This window comes from Mustela nigripes, chromosome 5, assembly GCF_022355385.1.
Source record: "Mustela nigripes isolate SB6536 chromosome 5, MUSNIG.SB6536, whole genome shotgun sequence".
In the NCBI taxonomy this organism is placed as follows: domain Eukaryota; kingdom Metazoa; phylum Chordata; class Mammalia; order Carnivora; family Mustelidae; genus Mustela; species Mustela nigripes.
In genome coordinates, this window is record NC_081561.1 from 142835579 (window position 1) to 142854258 (window position 18680).

The following is an 18680-nucleotide window of genomic DNA, read 5'->3' on the forward strand; positions in this document are numbered from 1 at the left end:
TCTCACGCCCTCACCCTTCTCTCGGCTTCCTTATCGGCCTCACGCCAGGTCCCAGCACACCTGGTGGGTGACTACTTGGCGGCCCACAGTGGCGTCCCCGCCCACTCTCAGTGTAGTGGGTGGTGCCCGAGTGCAATACAGATGCTGCTGGTTAAGCCACGGAGGGTGGGGTGGGGACCAGGTTTCCACGCACTCATAGGATCCTGGCATCGAGGGTGAGGCAAACCCACCGTAACGGAGCCGAGTAACCAGAGCCGCAGGTGTATGTGATGGAAAAGAAAACATAAGACATTTCCCCACATCTAGGGGTGCCTGGGGGCTCAGTTCATTAAGCATCCGCCTTCTGCTCCGGTTGTGAGCCCAGGGTGATGGGATCGAGCCCCACATCAGGGCTCCCTGCCCGGCGGGGAGTCTGCTTCTCCCTCTGCCTCTGCCCCTCCCACTCCCCATGCTTGCTCTCTCTCTCTCTCTCAAATAAGTAAATAAAATCTTTAAAAAGGAGAAACACTTCTCCACATCTAAAAAATTCCCATCTCTCTGTAGCCAACAGGAACTTGACACACGCGTGAAGGACCGGCGACAGAACAGCGTAAGCTCACTTTGCTTTGCATAAGGATGTTGGATGTCAGCCGCGCGGCTGACATCTAGCTGCGGGGAAATGGTTAAATCCCGTGTCGTAAAACATTTGCTCTCTCTTCAGTCTTCCGCACTTTGTCCTCTTTTTCACTGCAAGAAAGGACTCAGGGAAGGGGAGCTCATGAGGTCAAGCAAACTAAGCACTATTGCACACCTACTTGTGCAAGGCACCTAAGCTAGGATCATATTCATTAAACAAGTACATATATGCAGTGAGCCCTGTCTATTCACGAAGCCCTTACAACAGCGCAATGGGAATTATTAACTGAGGTTCAGAAAAGTCAGATAACCTCCCCAAGGTCACACAACGCAGGAGCCAGGGTTCAAGTCCACATCTGTGGGACGCTAAGACATTGTGCACAGTTTTTTGCCTACACATCTCTCCCTCCCCTGCCACCCTCAGGAGAGAATTGTTCTGGAGTAAGCAGAGGGGAAAAGAAAGAATTGCTTTCAATATCTGAGCCGGAACGCACAGTTTCATCTTTCAGACTGTCTGCTTTTCTGCTAAGTTTTACGTGTTCGAAAACAAGACCAAGGAAACCCACTGTTTGGAGGATGTTAAAACTGGCAGAGGTTTACAGGAAATCACATTCGTGTAGCCTTTCTAAACAATTCTGCATTGACATTTTTCCTGCGAAAAACCTTTAGGGGAGAAAAGCGATCCTTCCACAATCAAACCTGAAGAAATGCTGGTTTTTGGAAATACGTCACCTTTCACAGAAAGCATCATATTTAACGTCAAGGACCGGAAGCGTCTTGGCAAAATTAACTCAGAACCCCAGCGGCTGGGGTTCTGTTCTAGTTTCAGCTCCTGGGAGCTTTTCTGGGGTGTGAGGGTATCTGCAGGTCATTTTACCGAGAAGCCAGGAGAGTTCGGCAAAACAGCCGCAGCCCACACCCCTCAGTAAGTCTGAAACCAGCCCACAGGGACCTCGCGCGGGGGCCAGTGAAGTGAGCGGGACCGCTGACGTGCATGCTTGGCCGGGCCCAGAGCGAGGAGCCCGTCCGTGCGGCCCAGGAACATGGCGCCCGCCTGCTTGCTCAGGACGGGCCGTGCCACCCACGGTCTCCCCACCTCCGTCCGCTGCCTCGTAATCAACCCTTCACGTCAGTCTTCCACTGATTCTAATAGCATGCCCTCAAGGACTTGTTCCAATGTTATCACCTTCTGGAAGTTTCCTGTGTCCCTGGCGGCCAAAAGTCCATGGGCTCCTAAGCACCAGAACAGGACACCAGTTGTGAGACTATCGAACTTCCTCCCCACAGTTTGGTAAACAGAGCTGCCCCCGACACCAAAACTTGCCCCCCATCTTCCACCTTTACCCCAGTGACCCCAGCTCGTCCCGCAGCCCTCCAGGCCCTCCTCACCTAACAAAGAGGGGGGCCCTGGGAATGACGGGGGCCCCCAGAATGGTGCCATAGGGCTGACTGGTCTGTGGTTAAGTATGCCGGTGTCGCCCCAAGTGAGCAGAGTCAACCCAATGTCATTGCTCCCTCCAACCCCGTGTCCTGTGACAGGCGCTCATGTCTCTTCTTCACTTCTCCTCGGATATTAGAAAGTCACTGAAGGCAAGGACTGTATTTTCACACCCATCTTTGTATCTTGCAGTGCCTCGCAGTGTTTTCTACAGAAAACACACACACATACACACACACGTGCACACACACACACACACACACACACACACACATCCCTGGCAACAAACACAGGGATGGGTGTGGAGGTAGGTGGCCGGCCCGGTGAGCCTTCTGAGGAGACCACCACCCTGGCCGGCAGCTCGAGGGTGACCTCAGGAGGGCCCCTTGCCAGGACCCGCCGCGGAGCTGCGCCTGAATCCCAGACCACACAACCTGCGGTAAGACCCACTGCCTACGGCGGCTCTATTTGGTGGCTTGTCACGCTGCCATAGATATGACATATCCGACCTCTTGAACGATCTGAAGAGAAATATTGCAAGGGGCCTCCAGGTCGACCTCCGGGTCGCACCGCCTTCACCCGCTGGTGACCACTGACCGTAGGGGCCGCTGTGTGCCAAGCGCCCACCGGGGAAAGGTGCCGCTGGAGGACCCCACAAACGCGATCGTGGGGAGCCTACTGTAAGCCGCAACCGCAGTGAAGTGACGCAGATGTGTTTCATCTACCGCGGTACACCGACACACTAGAAGCTTCGGAAACCCCAAGGCTCAGCACCGCACACCACAGTTTGTGAGAAACGGACTTTCAACTGTCCACAGGCCGTGCTCCTCCCCAGGGAGGAAAGAGTCGGCGTGTTCTGTGAAGCTCACAGCCAGAGCCTTTGGCGCCCGGGCCAGGAAAGCCAGTCCCGAGGAGAACCGGGGCCTCTGGGAATGACCGTGTGGCGCCTCAGATGCTTATAAAATTTCTAAAGACCTTTTTCTCCTTTTTAAGAAAATCCTATCATTTTTCCCCTTAAAAGCAATTTCATATTACCCCATTCTCAAGAATTTTGGCAAAATTTCACTTGTTTCAATTTAAACTTACTTCCTCTTGGCCTGTTAGGTGTGTGGGCAGAAACTGCCCCGTGAGGAACCTTCTCCCCTGAGAAGCTAGCTCCCCAGAGTCCAGAAAGATCGCAATGTCACGCACTATTTTTAAAAAGGGATCAATCAGGCGCCTTTTCTTAGAAGGTGATTTAAGACCAAGGGTACCGCTGAACGACGACTACAACAAGCTGCTGTTTCGTGTCCTCCTAAGAGTGGCGGAATCAACGGGCCACCTTAGAAAGGGCCAGAGCAGCTCACCCGGCATCATGGCCTGTCGCTGGACCGCAGCTGCTTCAGCAGCGTGCAGGCATGGAAACTGTTCCCTGCCACGGGGACAGGGCATTCCCCTGGGAGGAGGGTCTGGCAGCTTTCCCCTGACTTGGCCCAGCCCCTGACCCTGAAAGAGGTCACTGTTGACTCCCTGATCCCGTCCGGGCAGCCTCTCCTTGGCCAGCGTGGAGTGTCCTCAGAACGTGTAGCTACCGCTCGGCCTGGTGCACGGAGCTTGGCAGAAAGGGGAAGGTGGCTGCCTCCTGCCCCTGTCTAGACCCTCCCTCCAGTCCTGGCGGGGACTCCGGGGCTCCAGGAAGCACATTAGCAAGAATCCAGAAAACCAGAAGCCCCACGGGGTAGGGTTCCCCAGGGGAACACCTGTCACCCCCATCTGAGGCTTCAACCTGTCTACCTCACAGCCTGGTGCTCTCCTAAACCTCCAAACTTCTAGAACAGTCTCAGATGACAGTGCTCACACCCCTCCACCGGCAAACCTGGCTGCTCAGTTTTCAATAGTAAGAAAGGCAGCCCGGTGACTGTGGTGTTCACTTACGGAATCACAGAAGGGAACCGTCTCTGTGCTGTTGGCGGAATGGCTGTCCCGCTAACCACCATGTGGCCCTCCCCAGTCTCAGCGCTGTGCTCAAGCTGTGACTCCATCAAGGACTCCAAAGTCTCTGACCTGAGACCCTAAGTGACATGGAGGTAGAGTTCCCGCTCCCTGAAAGCATCTCCATCTCTGGGCCTGTGTCCCCTCTCCTGACCTGGGACCTTTTCTCAGACCTGGGTCCCCTCTCCTGGCCTGGGTCCCCTCTCCACGTTACTCCTCCCTGAGCACAAGGCAAGAGGGCACCCTTTCCATCTTTTTGTGCCTGTTTCCCCAAGGCCGTGGGCATCTGTGAGCTGCTGCTCCGCCTGCACGCTGTTAGTTCCTGCCAGGTCCCTCCCTGACCCAGCGAGGGTACCGACAGCTCCCACTCCTCAGAACGAGCCCGTGACGACCACAAGCCAGGAGGCGACTGGAAGCCTGGTCCCTGTCCCAGGTGGCCCTGGTCATTTTGGGATGTAAAGGCCCCCGGGGCCCTGAGGCTCCCGCAGTTTTTCCTCCCGCCCCCCCCCCCCCCGGGGTAAGAAGCAGAGCTCTGAAATCAGATTTACTCGTTACTATCCGGGAACCAGTGCTTTAGGAGTTGATTGATGAAGTGTAAACAGTAATAACGTGACAAGAATTAGGAATGGGGTACACGCAGCGAACAGCGCCCAGCAACAGCTCGTGGTCATCGAGCTGCCAAGGCAACGTGGACGGGCCGGTGCCTGCAGGTCCAGTACGCCTGCTGTGCCCCAGCCTCCTGCCCTGGGCCGGGTGCGCGTTCACACTCGGAGCCCGGGCACCTCTCAAAGCCACATGGGCAGCCCGGGAAACACCACCCGTCGCTCAAGCACCCAGGGAGAACCAGGGCTGTGGGACACCAGCACACAGGGAAGTCCAGCTCTAAGGCAGGAGAACCGACGAGCTGGCAGTCAGGCTGCAAAGACGCGAGGTGCCCAGTCACAGTCACCCGCATCCGCAGTGGGGTTCGGGTAGGGACATTTTCGGGGGATGTCTCCTCTGGCACAGAATAAAACCACAAAACTCTACTTGAGCTCTCTGCCCAGGGTCTCTAAAATGGAGAAAGGCAGATGCTAGAATGTTCCGTCTTGTTCCTGAAAATACACATAGCGCACATGCGCACACAGATCCCGAGTTGGAACTGGAAGAATAAATAGGGAAACAAAGAACGCTGTTGGCAGGACGGCCTGTTGCCTTCCTAGAAATCCTTTCAGTGATTCAGCCACAGGCCGTGCAGCTTTCGAGAAGTCTCAAGGCAGCAACAGTGATGGAACTCACTGCTTCCATTTCTTGAAAAACGGCTAAAGACCTCCCCCTTGCCTTTTGATAGTTTAACGGCATCATAAGGACTATCCTTGGTCCCAAAGATGTGAAGGGGACTCGGTTCTAAGCACGTTTTCTTCTCTCTCCTTTTGCCCCCAATTTAAAAGTGCATCAGTGTTTAAAAGCAGATACAAAATGTGCCCCAAGCTATATGTCCTCCTTCACCAAGGGTCTCCTTGGCTGAGTCAAAGGGGCCCCCCATGGGGATTGAGCCCACGGAGCCTCCCCTCTGGGTCAGACCCGGGACTCCGTCACCCCAGCTCCTCTGCTGGTCTTCTACCTCCTCCACTCTGAACACCTGACGTGTCCCACCTGGTCTGCCAAAAACAACGTGACGTGAGCAGACACCACGGCTGTCCGCAGAGGTGGCTCCCTGTGCAAAACATGAACCCCAAGTTCAGGTGCAAACTGCCCCCACCCCACAGTGTAAGCCCCATTGCAAGAGCTCCCCACTGAGACAGCGTCGGTATGGCTATCTGATCCAGGTGTGACCAGGACACACCTCGACGTTTCCGAGGTGACAAAAGTCCGCTAAGGGAGCCTAGCCTCAAAGGCATGCAAGAAGTCCAACTAGTTGGAGGACACAGAATTTCATATTTATTCTGAATTCTGCCATTGAAACTCTGTGGCTTGGGGGTTCCACGTTCTTAAGCCCACACAGAGGGAAAGGCAGGGGTGAGCACTGTCCCTTAGCAGAGATGAAGGACACGGAGTGGCCTCGAACCATGAATCCAGTCCAAACCCACGTCTACCGTGGGACCTCGAGCAGATGGTTTAAACCCTCTATAATTGGGTTTTTTAAAAAAGGGGATCTATATAGCATCTATTCATAAAGGTCTCTGCAAGGAGTCAATAAACAAATTGCGTGTAACGTATCTAGCACGTGATAATCGCCGAATCAGTATCATTATTGCTCATTAGAAGACGTTCATCTTGATTCCAAGCGGGAATGCAAAGCCACTGGTGAAGAGCATTCCGTCAGTAGAAACCGGAAATGCCTCTGTAATCCTGAATGATCGAGAGCAAAAAGGCAAGTCATAGCGGTGAGCGAGGGGGAAACGGGAATCCGACTTACCCCTAACACCCCAAAGCGTTCGGCCAGGCTCCAACCACAGAGAAAGTCAATCTCAAACTTGTGGTTCAGAACCACGATGGCATTTTCCTTCCCATACTTGGGGTAGGCCTGGGGGTCTGTGTGGATGACGCACTCCGTGCCCGACCACCACTCCAGCAACATCACCAGCTCTGGAACAAACCACAACAACAGACAAACGTTTATTTCGTGCATGCGTGGTGAGCAAGGCTCGGTTCTGCGGGGCGGGGCGGGAGTCAGGGTCTTCCCTCCCGGCTGGGGCAGAAAGCAACTTGTAAGGGTCAAGGTGTGCATCGCTGCCGCCCAGGCCCCTATCCTTGACATGGTTTAGAAGCAGAAGCGGAATGAGAAAGACTCCCCTGCAGGATCCAGGGAAGGAGTGGAAGCTTGGAGAAGCCAAACGACTTGCATTGCTTGATTAAGTGCCTTGGGGAGAAGTCAGTGAGGAAACCCGACTCCATCAGGAACGCAGGCCCTCGTGTTTACAGCGCTCTGAGAGGCAGCATGAGGTGATGCCCAGAATTCTGAAGATCCTGGGAAATGACTAATCAGGATACTTACAAACTCCATCAGAGAACTGAATACCTCATTTCTCTCTCCTGTTCATGAGGCTCGGGTGCACCCAAAATAATGAAGACCCAGGGTCATTCCCCAGGGTGTGGGGAAGCAAGGCTCCATTAGAGCCGTTACACTGCGGGCCTGAGTGAAACTTAAAATACTCTGTGTAGGAACTTGGAAAACAGCAGTGCTTCCTGCAGGCAATAAGGACCCACGGGACTTCATTCTTCAGGGAGGGCTTGTAGTCCTGGTGACCCCTTCCCCGCCTGGTTGCTTCAGGAAATGCCTATCTATATGGTACAAATTGCCCAGAGAAAGAGTTGTACGTTGGGTAAAAACTGTTATCTACATAGAAGCTTTAAGGAGAATTTGGAAAGCTGAAGGTGTTCGACAGGGGGATGGGTGGGTGTGAGTTCTCTGCCAAGGCCGTAGCCCTGTTGATCCCCGGTTAGTGGGGTACACATTTAGCAGAGGACTCACTCACCCCCCACCCCGTCCACACATGCGCACACACGTACACACATGCACAGGCACATACACGCAGACAAGCAGGTGCAATCCTGACTCCAGGCAAACCTATGTTTTAAAACCTTTCTCCTTGAGGTTGGAGACAGATACTTTCTAACAGGTGCACTAGAACTCTCTAGAAGGCATCACGGGCTAGTTTCTAGGCAGTGTGAATCTTTAGAATGAGTCACTTCCCGGGTTCTGCAAGGATTCAGGCAGAGGACACAGTGGGGGCAGAACACACAAAGCTCAGAGGCAAGTCCCAGCAAGTCAGCCACTCGGGATCCAGCATCATCATTCCAAACGAACCAACGCCCTCCCCTTACTGGACCATAAAGTAAGTGTCTGCCTATTCCTCGGAGAAAACGCCAAGTCTGCAGTCAGTTGTCCACCAGGTGGTGACATCAGTGGGACCTCATGTGGCAAGTCCGGGAAGGAGAAGGTAGGTGCGTAGGGAGGGCGGGGGGGAGGGGGCAGGCAGCAGCGCTGGCCGGGACTAAGGGGCAGTTTGTTACCACCTGGTAGAAGGACGCTAATATTGCTGCACTGATTTCCTCTAAGAGACAGGATAGGCTGGACCAATCTACTCCAGGACTGGCCACAGAGCACTGATAAACCCCAAAAGCAGAACACGGAAGTCTGCCAGGTAAGGGTGGCCATCCCTGTGAATCACATCCCACTGTCGTTCTGCAAGTAGCTCCCGGATGCCTCTCTGGGCCCCGCCGCTCCCCACCAGCGGCGAGGCGGGGGCGATGAACACCGGCCCCAGCACCATCCCCGGGACCTCAAGCAGCTTGGGACCCAGCGTGAGAGCAGCTCCCCGACGATGAAGCACAGCCCTGGGTGCAAGGACTGCATGGTCCAGTTCTTCTGACGCTGGCCTGAGTCTAGAGCCCAGCACCGCGCCGGCGTACTGATGCTCGTAACGACCCCCAGTGACCTACTGTGTGCAAGCACCATGCCAGGTGGAGGTGTGGCCTGGATGCCTACCTTCCTGGAGTCGACCGCCTGGGCGGGGAGGGGCAGTTTTCCATTCACAAGGCGGTGGGGCAGGGAAGGAAAGACTTGTTCACAGGACGGGGGGGCTGCTGAATGTCCTATTCATGCATGTGGGGGTCAGACACACCAGGCTCCGATCCTGGGGCGTCCCGCTCACCACTGGCTCATTTCTCAATGTCCCCTAAGCCCCCCTCTCCTTGTCTGCAAAACAGGGATATGAAAAGCATTTAGACTTTCTGCCAAGCTGAGGTTATTAAATCAGATGACGCCGCCGTCAAGGCAGCCAGCATAATGCTGCACATAGTAGGGGATCGGTAAGTGGCCAGCCTTCTATTACCAGGACACGCAAGGCTTGAAACCACGAAAGGCAAGAGGGAAGGGGTGGGGGGAGGAGAGCCAGCCGGAGCCAGACCGAGAGAGAGACGGAGGGAGAACGTTCCAGCGGCTTCTGGACTGGAGTGGGGAGCGATGATTTATGGCTTCATAATGAAGGCAACGGGAAGCCACTGGAGCATTTTTAAATAGGCACACAGCAGCATCTCATTTGCATTTTGAAAAGCTCGCTCTGGCTGAAGTGGGAACAGACTGAAGAGCCGGGCAGAAGCAGGGCGGGTGGGTGCCGGGGCCCAGGGACGGTGCTGAGGCCCCCCAGCTAACAGTGGAGAAATCGGTTCTCAGGGCACTATTAGCTGTATAACTAAGCACTAAATCTCGCTGGGAAAAAGACTTTTCTTTCCTTTTACCAAAGGCTTTCAATTTCTTTGTTATTCACAATAAATACATTTATAGAGTCACATTGTGAAAGAATTTAAACATCCCAGATATATAGAGGAAAAGGTGAAATTCCCTTTGATGGCTTTGTGACGCGTCCATTAGATTAGGCTGGACTACATTTCCCAGACTCGTTTTTGGTCTGTTTGTTTGTTTCCAGTTGAGGGGGCGGGGCACGAGGGACAATCCTGGGAGGTCTGACAGGTGGAAGGAAAGTGTAAGTCACTCACGTTGCTGCTGATTGGCTGATTCACCTCCTCAACTCAAAGAGGCAGCCGAGGGGGGCCCTGCAATGCGCCCTCCCCTTCCTAACACCCCCCTCCTGCAGCTTCCCTGACCCCTGGGCCAGGTGTGTGTCTGCTGGCCCATGCAGGGCCCTCATGCCATCAACACCAGATGCAATGACAACTGACCTGGGATTCAGTCTGTCCTTGTAGGGCTTCAGACGGTGCTTGGGGTTCCAACCTCTTGATCTCCCCATCTTACATCCATCACACCTTCCCGCCTGCCTTCCCCGGGGCCTTCAGGCTCCAACATGAGCTGCAGAGACCACACCCCCAGCTGCCCACGCAGCCTGGCCAGCCCTGTGGTTGAACGAGGACCAGTCCCTGCAACCTGTCGCTGCACAGGCGGCCACGGAGCCCCCAGCACTTCCGCCCCCCGTGGAACCCTGAGGAGGCGCGTCTTCCTCCCTGCCCCCAACCCGCTCCCTTGTCCAGCGTCCACCATTAGAAAGAGTCTGGAAGGAAGCCTCCTAGTCCTGCTCCTGGGCATTTACACAAAGATACACACACACACACACACACACACACACACACGCACTCATGTGTTTCCCACCCACAAATGGGTTCATACTTTATCGACCTTTGTAAAAATATACATATAGTGATTTTCTCCAAATGGTATATTCTGGATCTTTCCCTGCTGACACATATTCATAGTGATGTTAGCAAATATTGGCTGCGCTCCAGCCGTGTGCTGGGGACGGCTCCAAGGGCTTTGCACGTCATATTGTGTGAAATCCTCACGTTAACCCTCTGAGGCTGGGAGGCACTATTATTATCCCCGTTTTAATATATGTTCAATATATGAAACTGTTGTTTGGGGTTTTTTTGTTTTTTTGGTTTTTTTTTTTTTTTTGCTTTTTTGTTCTTTTTAGGTCAAAAAGAGCCAGAATGACAGCATCCTAAAGAGTAACACACAGGCTGCAACGCTGTTCGTGCGGCGGACATAGATGATTTATTTGGCCATTCTACCACTGATTAGGATTTTCCCCCTTGCTTTTATACTGTTATAAACATTGCGATAAACACCCTTGAAAATGCACATTTTAGACAAAAATATCTGTGAAAGTATTTCTCCAGCACAGATATACACAAAAAGTAGAATTATGGATTGAAGAGTAAACATATTTAAAAATTGTACAGGTATTTCCAGATCGCCCTCTGAAAAGATCTACCGATCTGCGCTTGAACCAACAGAGCAGGAGAGGGTGTGTGTGCTGCCGCCTGGACCGATACTAAGCTCCTTGCAGGCTGGGGCCACGCGTGTCCTTCGATAACTATTCCCCGTGGAGCAGGCAGTAATGCCAATGACCTTGTGACATCCTGCAGGCAGCACCGGGTCTCCTCCTCTCGAATCTCCGGCACCCTGGTCCCAACACCCAACATGGTAGATACGGAGAAAGCTTTTATCTTTAGTTGAATGACTTCCCCGCTGATGTTTTCATTGGATGTTCTTATATAGGGAATGACACACGACTTATAAATACCACCATGAATTAAGGTTTTCTTTACCCTGTGGTATGGCTGCTCCCATCTTCCTAGCTGAAGGGCACCTGCATGGTAAGGCTGGTCCCATGTGAGGGGGGACATCTGTCATTTGAGTGAGATGCACCCCTCACCATGGCGCCCGGGCTCGGGGCAGGCAAGGCACCCCTGGTCCTCACGCACGGAGTTCTGGGGGGGTCTGCCAGCGGCAGCGTCGACAGCCCACCTCGCCTGCTCCCACCACCTGCCCAGGGTGGCAGCAGATCCCGGGAGGGCTCCAACCCTCTCCCTCCTCATCTCCTTGCACTCAGGAACCTCCGACTCAACTGAGGAAGTTGCCAAAGGGCACCGTGCAGATGATTCTAATCAGGACTTTGGGCAGGTGACTGTCGCCAAGGACGCCCGTGAGGAAGCAGCGTCCTTCCCTTGTGGGTTCAGGGGAAAATCACTTGCCAGCCGCCGTGGATTGCACACGTCTCAGCTGGCATACGATGCTCGGAGTCAACGACAAACACGACCAGAGCAAACAGGAGAGAAGCGAAATAAGGTCTTTGCCCCCAAAGCATTTACCATCTCGTCTGTGTAGCCAAACCAACCCTCATGAAGCAACCAGGAAAAAGCAATAGGAGCTCTGAGCCAACAAGAATGGGGGCCAGTCGTTGAGCAGTTAATTAAAAGATGGTACAGCTAGGAATGAAAACAATGCACCCGAGCAAAACGCAAGCAGAAGCAGGGGGCGGGGGGGCTCCTTCTGACAGCGGCCGACGAGGGCCCGGAGGCTAACATGAGGGGTTTCTCCGTGAGCTGGCGACGTTCGCGGGGGCTCCCCAGGCCCGGCTCAGACCACCGTGGTGTGTCAGTCCTACCTGGGCTATTAGGGTGAGCGAGTGCAGGGTCTCTTGGTGGACACGGCCCCTCAGGGTCCTGCCCCTCATGTACCCAAGCACGGAGAGGACATTCTGTCCGGGCCCTGGAGCCCCAGACTGTAGGAAGCCACAAGGACACAGGAGAGCTGAGGCCCCTGCCCAGGAAGACCGCTTGGGAGAGTGGCTGGGATTTGACTCTTCAGGTCAGGTGCTGTCAGGTGAAGAAAACATGCAGACCTCCAGCTTCCCAGGCCTGGCCCTACTGTGTGTGGTGACTGTTTGGTGAGCCAAGGAGCCTGTCACCGTGAGGCTGAGTTGCCCGTGGGGAACTAATGGCTATGAGACAGAAAAGGCAAAAAACGGCAGAAAACTCTGGAGCGTGAAGAAGCCACGCTTGCCCCTCAGGGATGTCCTCATTACCGAGAGCATCCGGGGGATGCCTCCCATTTCTCCTTGATCAGACTGTTCCTGCTCTCCGAGAAAGCGAGTGGTGACTGATCCATATAGGATGGATGACGGTTGCAGGGGCATCATGCACAGACAAGGCATCCCCACCTGGCATCCTCAGACCCTGGAGTCCCCCCCACCTGCTCGCTGGTTGGGCACACGTGGCGACAGGTTAGAATCAGCCTTCACTGGTGGCAATGAAAAAACTTTGGTCCCTGGCCTCAGAAGGGACCCGGGAGGTGCCCTTTCTTCTTCTTCTCTGCCGCTCTCCCAGCCAAGAGTCCTTTCCATTCTGACCTGCAAATCCCTTTATCCAGGGCCACTGCCTCAGGTTAGAGACGTGGCGGGCTTTTTGCAGGCCTCTGCAGTGGCCCAGACGCCATGGCGACAGCGGGCTCTGCACTCCTGGGGCCTCTGGTGGCTCTGCAGTGGCCCAGCCAGGAGCCCCCACTGGGCCCGGAGCCCCCTCAGCTTCCTCACCTCGCTGGCCGAGTGGGGCGACACCCAGGAGTTCAGTCACTTCGGGACTCACATTCTGTCTGGGTCCTCGAGAACATTCCCGTATCACCATGATCACAGACAGGGCTGCCCCAGCCCTCAAGCCCTTTTACTTTGACCTCAGAATAGATCTAGATGGAAAGATACGTTATTTGTTTAAAGATGGAGGAGATGCACGGGACACAGGAGAAAGGGAGGCATCCCCCTCACAGCGTGAAACCCTGTTTCTAAGGGTAGGAGAGGGCGCCTGGGTGGCTCCGTTGGTTGAGCGTCTGCCTTCATGATCCCTTGAGCGCCCGCTTCGGGATGCTTGCTCAGCGGGGAGCTTGTTTCTCCCTCTGACTGCTGCTCCCCCTGCTTGTGTGCGCTCGTTCTATCTCTCTCTCTCTCTCTGTGTCAAATCAATAGGTGGCATCTTAAAAACAAAACAAAAAACCAAAAAACAGTAGGCAGGGAAGCTGGTTTCCTCCGGTCCCCAGCGGGGACCTTATCAGTACCTTATCGGGGACCTTATCAGTACCTTATCGCTAAAACTGGTTTCCGTCCCCTTGTCCCTCCCTTCCCCTCCCATCCAGTCCCCGCATCACAGACACCTGACTTGTCCCCCCCCCTTCCCTCCACCCCCCCTTCCCTCCGCCTGCGCGTTTCTTCCCACCCTGTTCTCTGGTCCTCCAGGGATGCCAAGTCAGCCAGCAGGGCCTTCGGGGCAGTCACAAACTCTCCACAGGCAGGATTAGCCACCAAGCTTTCTACAATACGATGCAGCACTTTTTGATATTTGTGCCCTATGTAAAAACTTTCAGATCGCCCAGTTCTGCGGGCTTCATTTTTCCTGTAGTGACTCCCTGCGGGCTCAGACAGCCCCGAATTCTACACCGGGGGCCACACCCGGCTCGGCCCGTGGTGCCGACTCCGCTTGGGGGAGGGGTGTGTGGTGCAGAAAGTGACCTGCGCTGCCAACGCCCAATCTGTGGCCTTGATTTCTGCGGCCGGACCCGGACCCGCGAGACGACCCGAGCTGGGTGGGCGGCTGTAGGGGTACTGGGTCTGGAGCGCAGAGTTGTTTCTGCTGTCTCTGTTCAGCTTATTCACGGATCGGAAGCAAGAAGTGCACGGACGAGAGGGCGAGTGAGGAGGCGGCAGAGGCACCCGTGTGGCTGCTTATAAGAACGGGGAAGAGGAGGAAATGGGGGGTCTGGGAGGGGCCATGCTCCTTTTCACCTGTCCTGCACCTCTCACCTGGGGGACATCCGTCAAGTCACAGGCACCCACCCGGCACTCTCTAGGCCCTGGGAAAAAACTGGAATAAAAATATGAAACCGAATAATTTGGGGAGCTGAGAAAACAGGAAGGTCTGGTCTCAGCTGCGGATCCCAGGGGGTCTTGCTACGGGCACGGAGCAGACACACGCTATAAAAAGGAAGAGACTTAAGTAACCGAACGCACCTTTCATGTTATGGGGCCTGAGGCCGAGGCTGGGATTTCTGATCTGAGACCAGATCTAGGTACTGGTCCCCTTCTGTCCACCTGTCCACCTCCAGACCCTACTGGGCAGCTGCCTACTCCCCACGCCCCACTCACTGTGTCCCCAACCAACTGCAGATGTGGCTGAAGCCGGTTCCTCCTGCTTCACACTTCTTTCTTCCCCATTTCCTGTCTTCCCACCACTTTTTTTTTAATTTATTTTTTATTTTCAGCATAACAGTATTCATTATTTTTGCACCACACCCAGTGCTCCATGCAATCCGTGCCCTAATACCCACCACCTGGTACCCCCAACCTCCCATCCCCGCCCCTTCAAAACCCTCAGACTGTTTTTCAGAGTCCATAGTCTCTCATGGTTCACCTCCCCTTCCAATTTCCCCCAACTCCCTTCTCCTCTCCATCTCCCCATGTCCTCCATGCTATTTGTTATGCTCCATAAATAAGTGAAACCATGTGATAACTGACTCTCTCTGCTTGACTTATTTCACTCAGCATCATCTCTTCCAGTCCCGTCCATGTTGCTACAAAAGTTGGGTATTCGTCCTTTCTGATGGAGGCATCATACTCCATAGTGTATATGGACCACATCTTCCTTATCCATTCGTCCGTTGAAGGGCATCTTGGTTCTTTCCACAGTTTGGCGACCGTGGCCATTGCTGCTATAAACATTGGGGTACAGATGGCCCTTCTTTTCACTACAAACATATCTTTGGGGTAAATACCCAGGAGTGCAATGGCAGGGTCATAGGGAAGCTCTATTTTTAGTTTCTTGAGGAATCTCCACACTGTTCTCCAAAGAGGCTGCACCAACTTGCATTCCCACCAATAGTGGAAGAGGGTTCCCCTTTCTCCACATCCTCTCCAACACATGTTGTTCCCTGTCTTGTTGATTTTGGCCATTCTAACTGGTATAAGGTAATATCTCAATGTAGTTTTAATTTGAATCTCCCTGAGGGCTAGTGATGATGAACATTTTTTCATGCGTCTTCTTATCCAGCCTTCCAAGGCTCAGCACAGGTCCCCATTTCCAAGAAATCTCAGATCCCAGGCCACAGACCCGGGTCTTCCAAACTTCCTGATGCTAAGTGCGCTCCACTCATTGGGGCACCTGCTTGGACATCCTTCTGTCTGCACCATTTCCAGGGAGTGTGCCACCATGTGCCTTCCTGCCACAGGCAGCTCTCGGGGCTCCCCGCAGGCCACACCAGACAGGGAGCCTGGTGTGCTCGCTCCACTTCAGTCCACAACCTGGGGGCATTCCAGCTTTCCCCACTTCCATGCCCAGACCATCGGATGATGCTAAAGCAAGACGCCCATACGCAGACACAAAGTACACTGTTAACGTTCATGGAAAACAATGTCTATAAAGGCTCTGCAGAATGGGGGAGGAGGAGGGAAAGGTTGGGGAGCCAGGCCGCAGGGTTCTGATGGAAACTCATCTGTTCGGAGAAAGCATCGTGCAAAGCCATCTCTTTCATCCCTGTGCCCCTCCCAGCCCCAATGAAGTGCCTGTTTCTAGGCAGGCTTTGCCCTTAGCAGGGAACAGAGGGAATGGACTTGAAGTTCAAATTGTAAAAAGGTAATGTTGCTACATTGTAACTTTCCCCTGAAGCCTTGAGCACGTGGCATCAAGGGGCCATGAAAACAGATGCCTGAAGGAGGCAGGGCGAGGGTTGGGGGGCTGCCGCCCCTGCCTTCCCCATCATACACACATCCTTCCAAATGAAGGCAAGGGGAATTGGGCAGCAGATTTTGAGCCAGGGGTGGGCGGGGAACAGGCAGTAAAGCGCTCCAAGACTTTAAAGTGTGAACAATGGAGTGATAATGTCAGGGGTGGAAAATCAGCTTTCTACCAAGCAGAGTCAGGCTCTGCTTCCAACAGCAAGTCCAAACGTCAAGAAATACGACCATCTCGAGTGAAGAATATAAAAGCCAGGAGAAGCCCTATGCTTGCCACCCCCAATCAAAACCTTCAGGGGGAGGAGAGGGGAAGGAAGAGTCTAGACCCCAGGTCCCACTGCCCCACTCTGATGCCCTGATGCCTGGCTCCTTGAAACTCCCTTTGGGTGAGCTGCTCAGAGATTCCTGAGCTGAGGCACTGGTGTCACCTGATTCCCCAGTCCTGGAAATGGGACTGACCGTACTTATCCAGTCTTCAAATCCCGAGCCCACTGGGTGCCCAGAACAGTTGGAGGTGCTTGAATGGGGCAGGGAGCAAGCGAATTCCAGCAGGGGAGACACAAACACGCAGGTACAGAAACATATAACCTGGAAGATGGCTGTCAGGCCTGTGCGCAGCAGGAGGGGAAGGGGGCCAGAGGGGGCGGGAAGCCGATCTCTCAGGAGGGCTCCGAGGAGGACTTTCGGGCTGTCACAGCAGTTTAGCGCAATCATGCTGTGCTCTAACTACATATGGCCTGTGCCAGACAAGGGCTGCTTTTGTACATGGGGATGTTTCCAGTGCCTGGGACTAGGAACACACTTAAGAGGTGACTGGCAGCCTCAGAGGGAATAACGTCAGCGGGTTCAGGTTGGGGACCAGGGACAGCGAGTGGGCTGTTTGGGGACCAGGGACAGCGAGTGGGCTGTGTGATTAGCCAGGGAGAGGGTAGAGAGTGTGGCACTTGGAGGGTGAGTTGGGTTCTGGCAGGTGGAACAGACAGGGCGTGCGGTAGGCTGGATGGGGTACCGGAGAAGAGAAGGTTAGGGAGAGATTCTACGGTTCCTGCCCTGGTCTGGACCTCCTGGGGAGAGAGCTGAGAAACAAGGGTCAGGGAGGGAGGGGCCGGTGGTGGGGACACAGGGGCTGGGGTTGGGACACATCAGTCAAGCGAGGGGATCCTGCAGTCCTGCCAGGGGTGGAAAATCAGCTTTCTACCAAGCAGAGTCAGGCTCTGCTTCCAACAGCAAGTCCAAACGTCAAGAAATACGACCATCTCGAGTGAAGAATATAAAAGCCAGGAGAACAGGGCTCTGCTACCCTGGCCTTCGAGCCTCCCCCTGGCAGGGCGCACCCTTGGGTCGCTCCGTCCTCATTCCCTGCCCCAGCTCTTCTCTCCCAAACCTGCCTGTCATTCCCCTTCAAATGCTTTCCCACTCAGTCACCAGAGGAGGTTCCGACCCCTTCCAGGTGCTGGGCAAGATGAGAAATCGAACTTCAGCAGGTTGGGAAGCAGCGGTAGCTCGGGTTCAGCAAACATCATTAGCAACCAGTTTGGGTCTCTAAAAACCACGCTCCACGGTGAGGAGGCGCACGGCCCGCAGTGACGAACGGCCGCAGTGACGAAGGGCGCTGCTGCGGGGACTCCTCTTGGAGAACCACGGAGTCCGATCTATCCAGCATTCACGTCTAACCCCCAGGCTCCCCTGGAGGGAGGGAGGAGCGGGTGAAACCGCACCCTGTGGGCCCTCACGCAGCCAGAGTGCGGGACCTTCTGCGGGACAGAGGCAAGAAGGGGAAAAAAGAAAAAAAGAAAAAAGAAAAAGACATGACAAGTGGGAGGACCCTATTTAAATCCTGACTTGAACACTCCAAATGTTAAAAACAAAAACAAAAACAAGACAGCTGGGAAATCACTGGAGAAATCTGAATCTGGATGGTATCGCACGATGCCGAGGTATTAATTTTGCCAGTGGGGAGAATGTTGAGTTTGTTCTACAGTGTCCTTATTCTTTAGAAAACACACCTTGTGGTAATTCGGAGTGGCATTTCAGGACACACCATGTCCGGGATTCACCTGAAAAACCACAGCCTCTACGACGAAATACTTCAAGTCACATCGAGGTGCCATGAATCTGGGGCTTCCTCCCATTCCTCTCTACTCTTGTTTATTTCTATGTTCTGTCATTTTAAAAAAAGCGAAAGGAAACACGTTCCGTCTCCCACACAAGCATACGTGGAGGAGGCAATGAGTGCAGGGTCAAGGGCGTTCCCCAAAACACTCTAGTCCTGCCTCAAGCACTCACTGCCACTTCTCTCGAGGCAGCGAGGAGAAAGAAACAAACATCTTAGCGAGACATCCACGTGTGAGATGCAGAGTAAGCCCGCAAGTGGATTTCCATTTTTTCATTTTAATTTCGGAGAGGGATGAAGAGTAAAATACAATCTGAGAATACTTTGCCCTTCAATTCCGTTCTATTAAGCGACTTAAAGGAAGGTCTAATGTTCTCTGAGTGAAAGCCTCCATCTCTCCCCCTTTGCTCCCGCTATGGAGTAGAAACGAGCTCTCATAATACGCTCATGCGGTCACCTCGTCAAGTCCAGGCCACGGACGCTGGGCCCCCAAGCCTCACCCTGTCCCGCAGAGTGACTCTGGGGAGCTTCAGTCCCCCATCTCACT

General features: G+C 54.0%; 1 protein-coding gene across 3 annotated transcripts in view; it reads right to left on the minus strand.

The window, feature by feature from the left end:
- Positions 1 to 18680, minus strand: part of AGPAT4 (1-acylglycerol-3-phosphate O-acyltransferase 4) — a 117418-nt gene that overhangs the window by 19738 nt on the left and 79000 nt on the right. For all 3 annotated transcript variants that reach the window (XM_059401395.1, XM_059401394.1, XM_059401393.1), the window contains exon 3: positions 6423 to 6592. In XM_059401395.1, coding sequence (XP_059257378.1) covers positions 6423 to 6592 — 170 coding nt within the window. The remainder of the gene's footprint in view (positions 1 to 6422; positions 6593 to 18680) is intronic.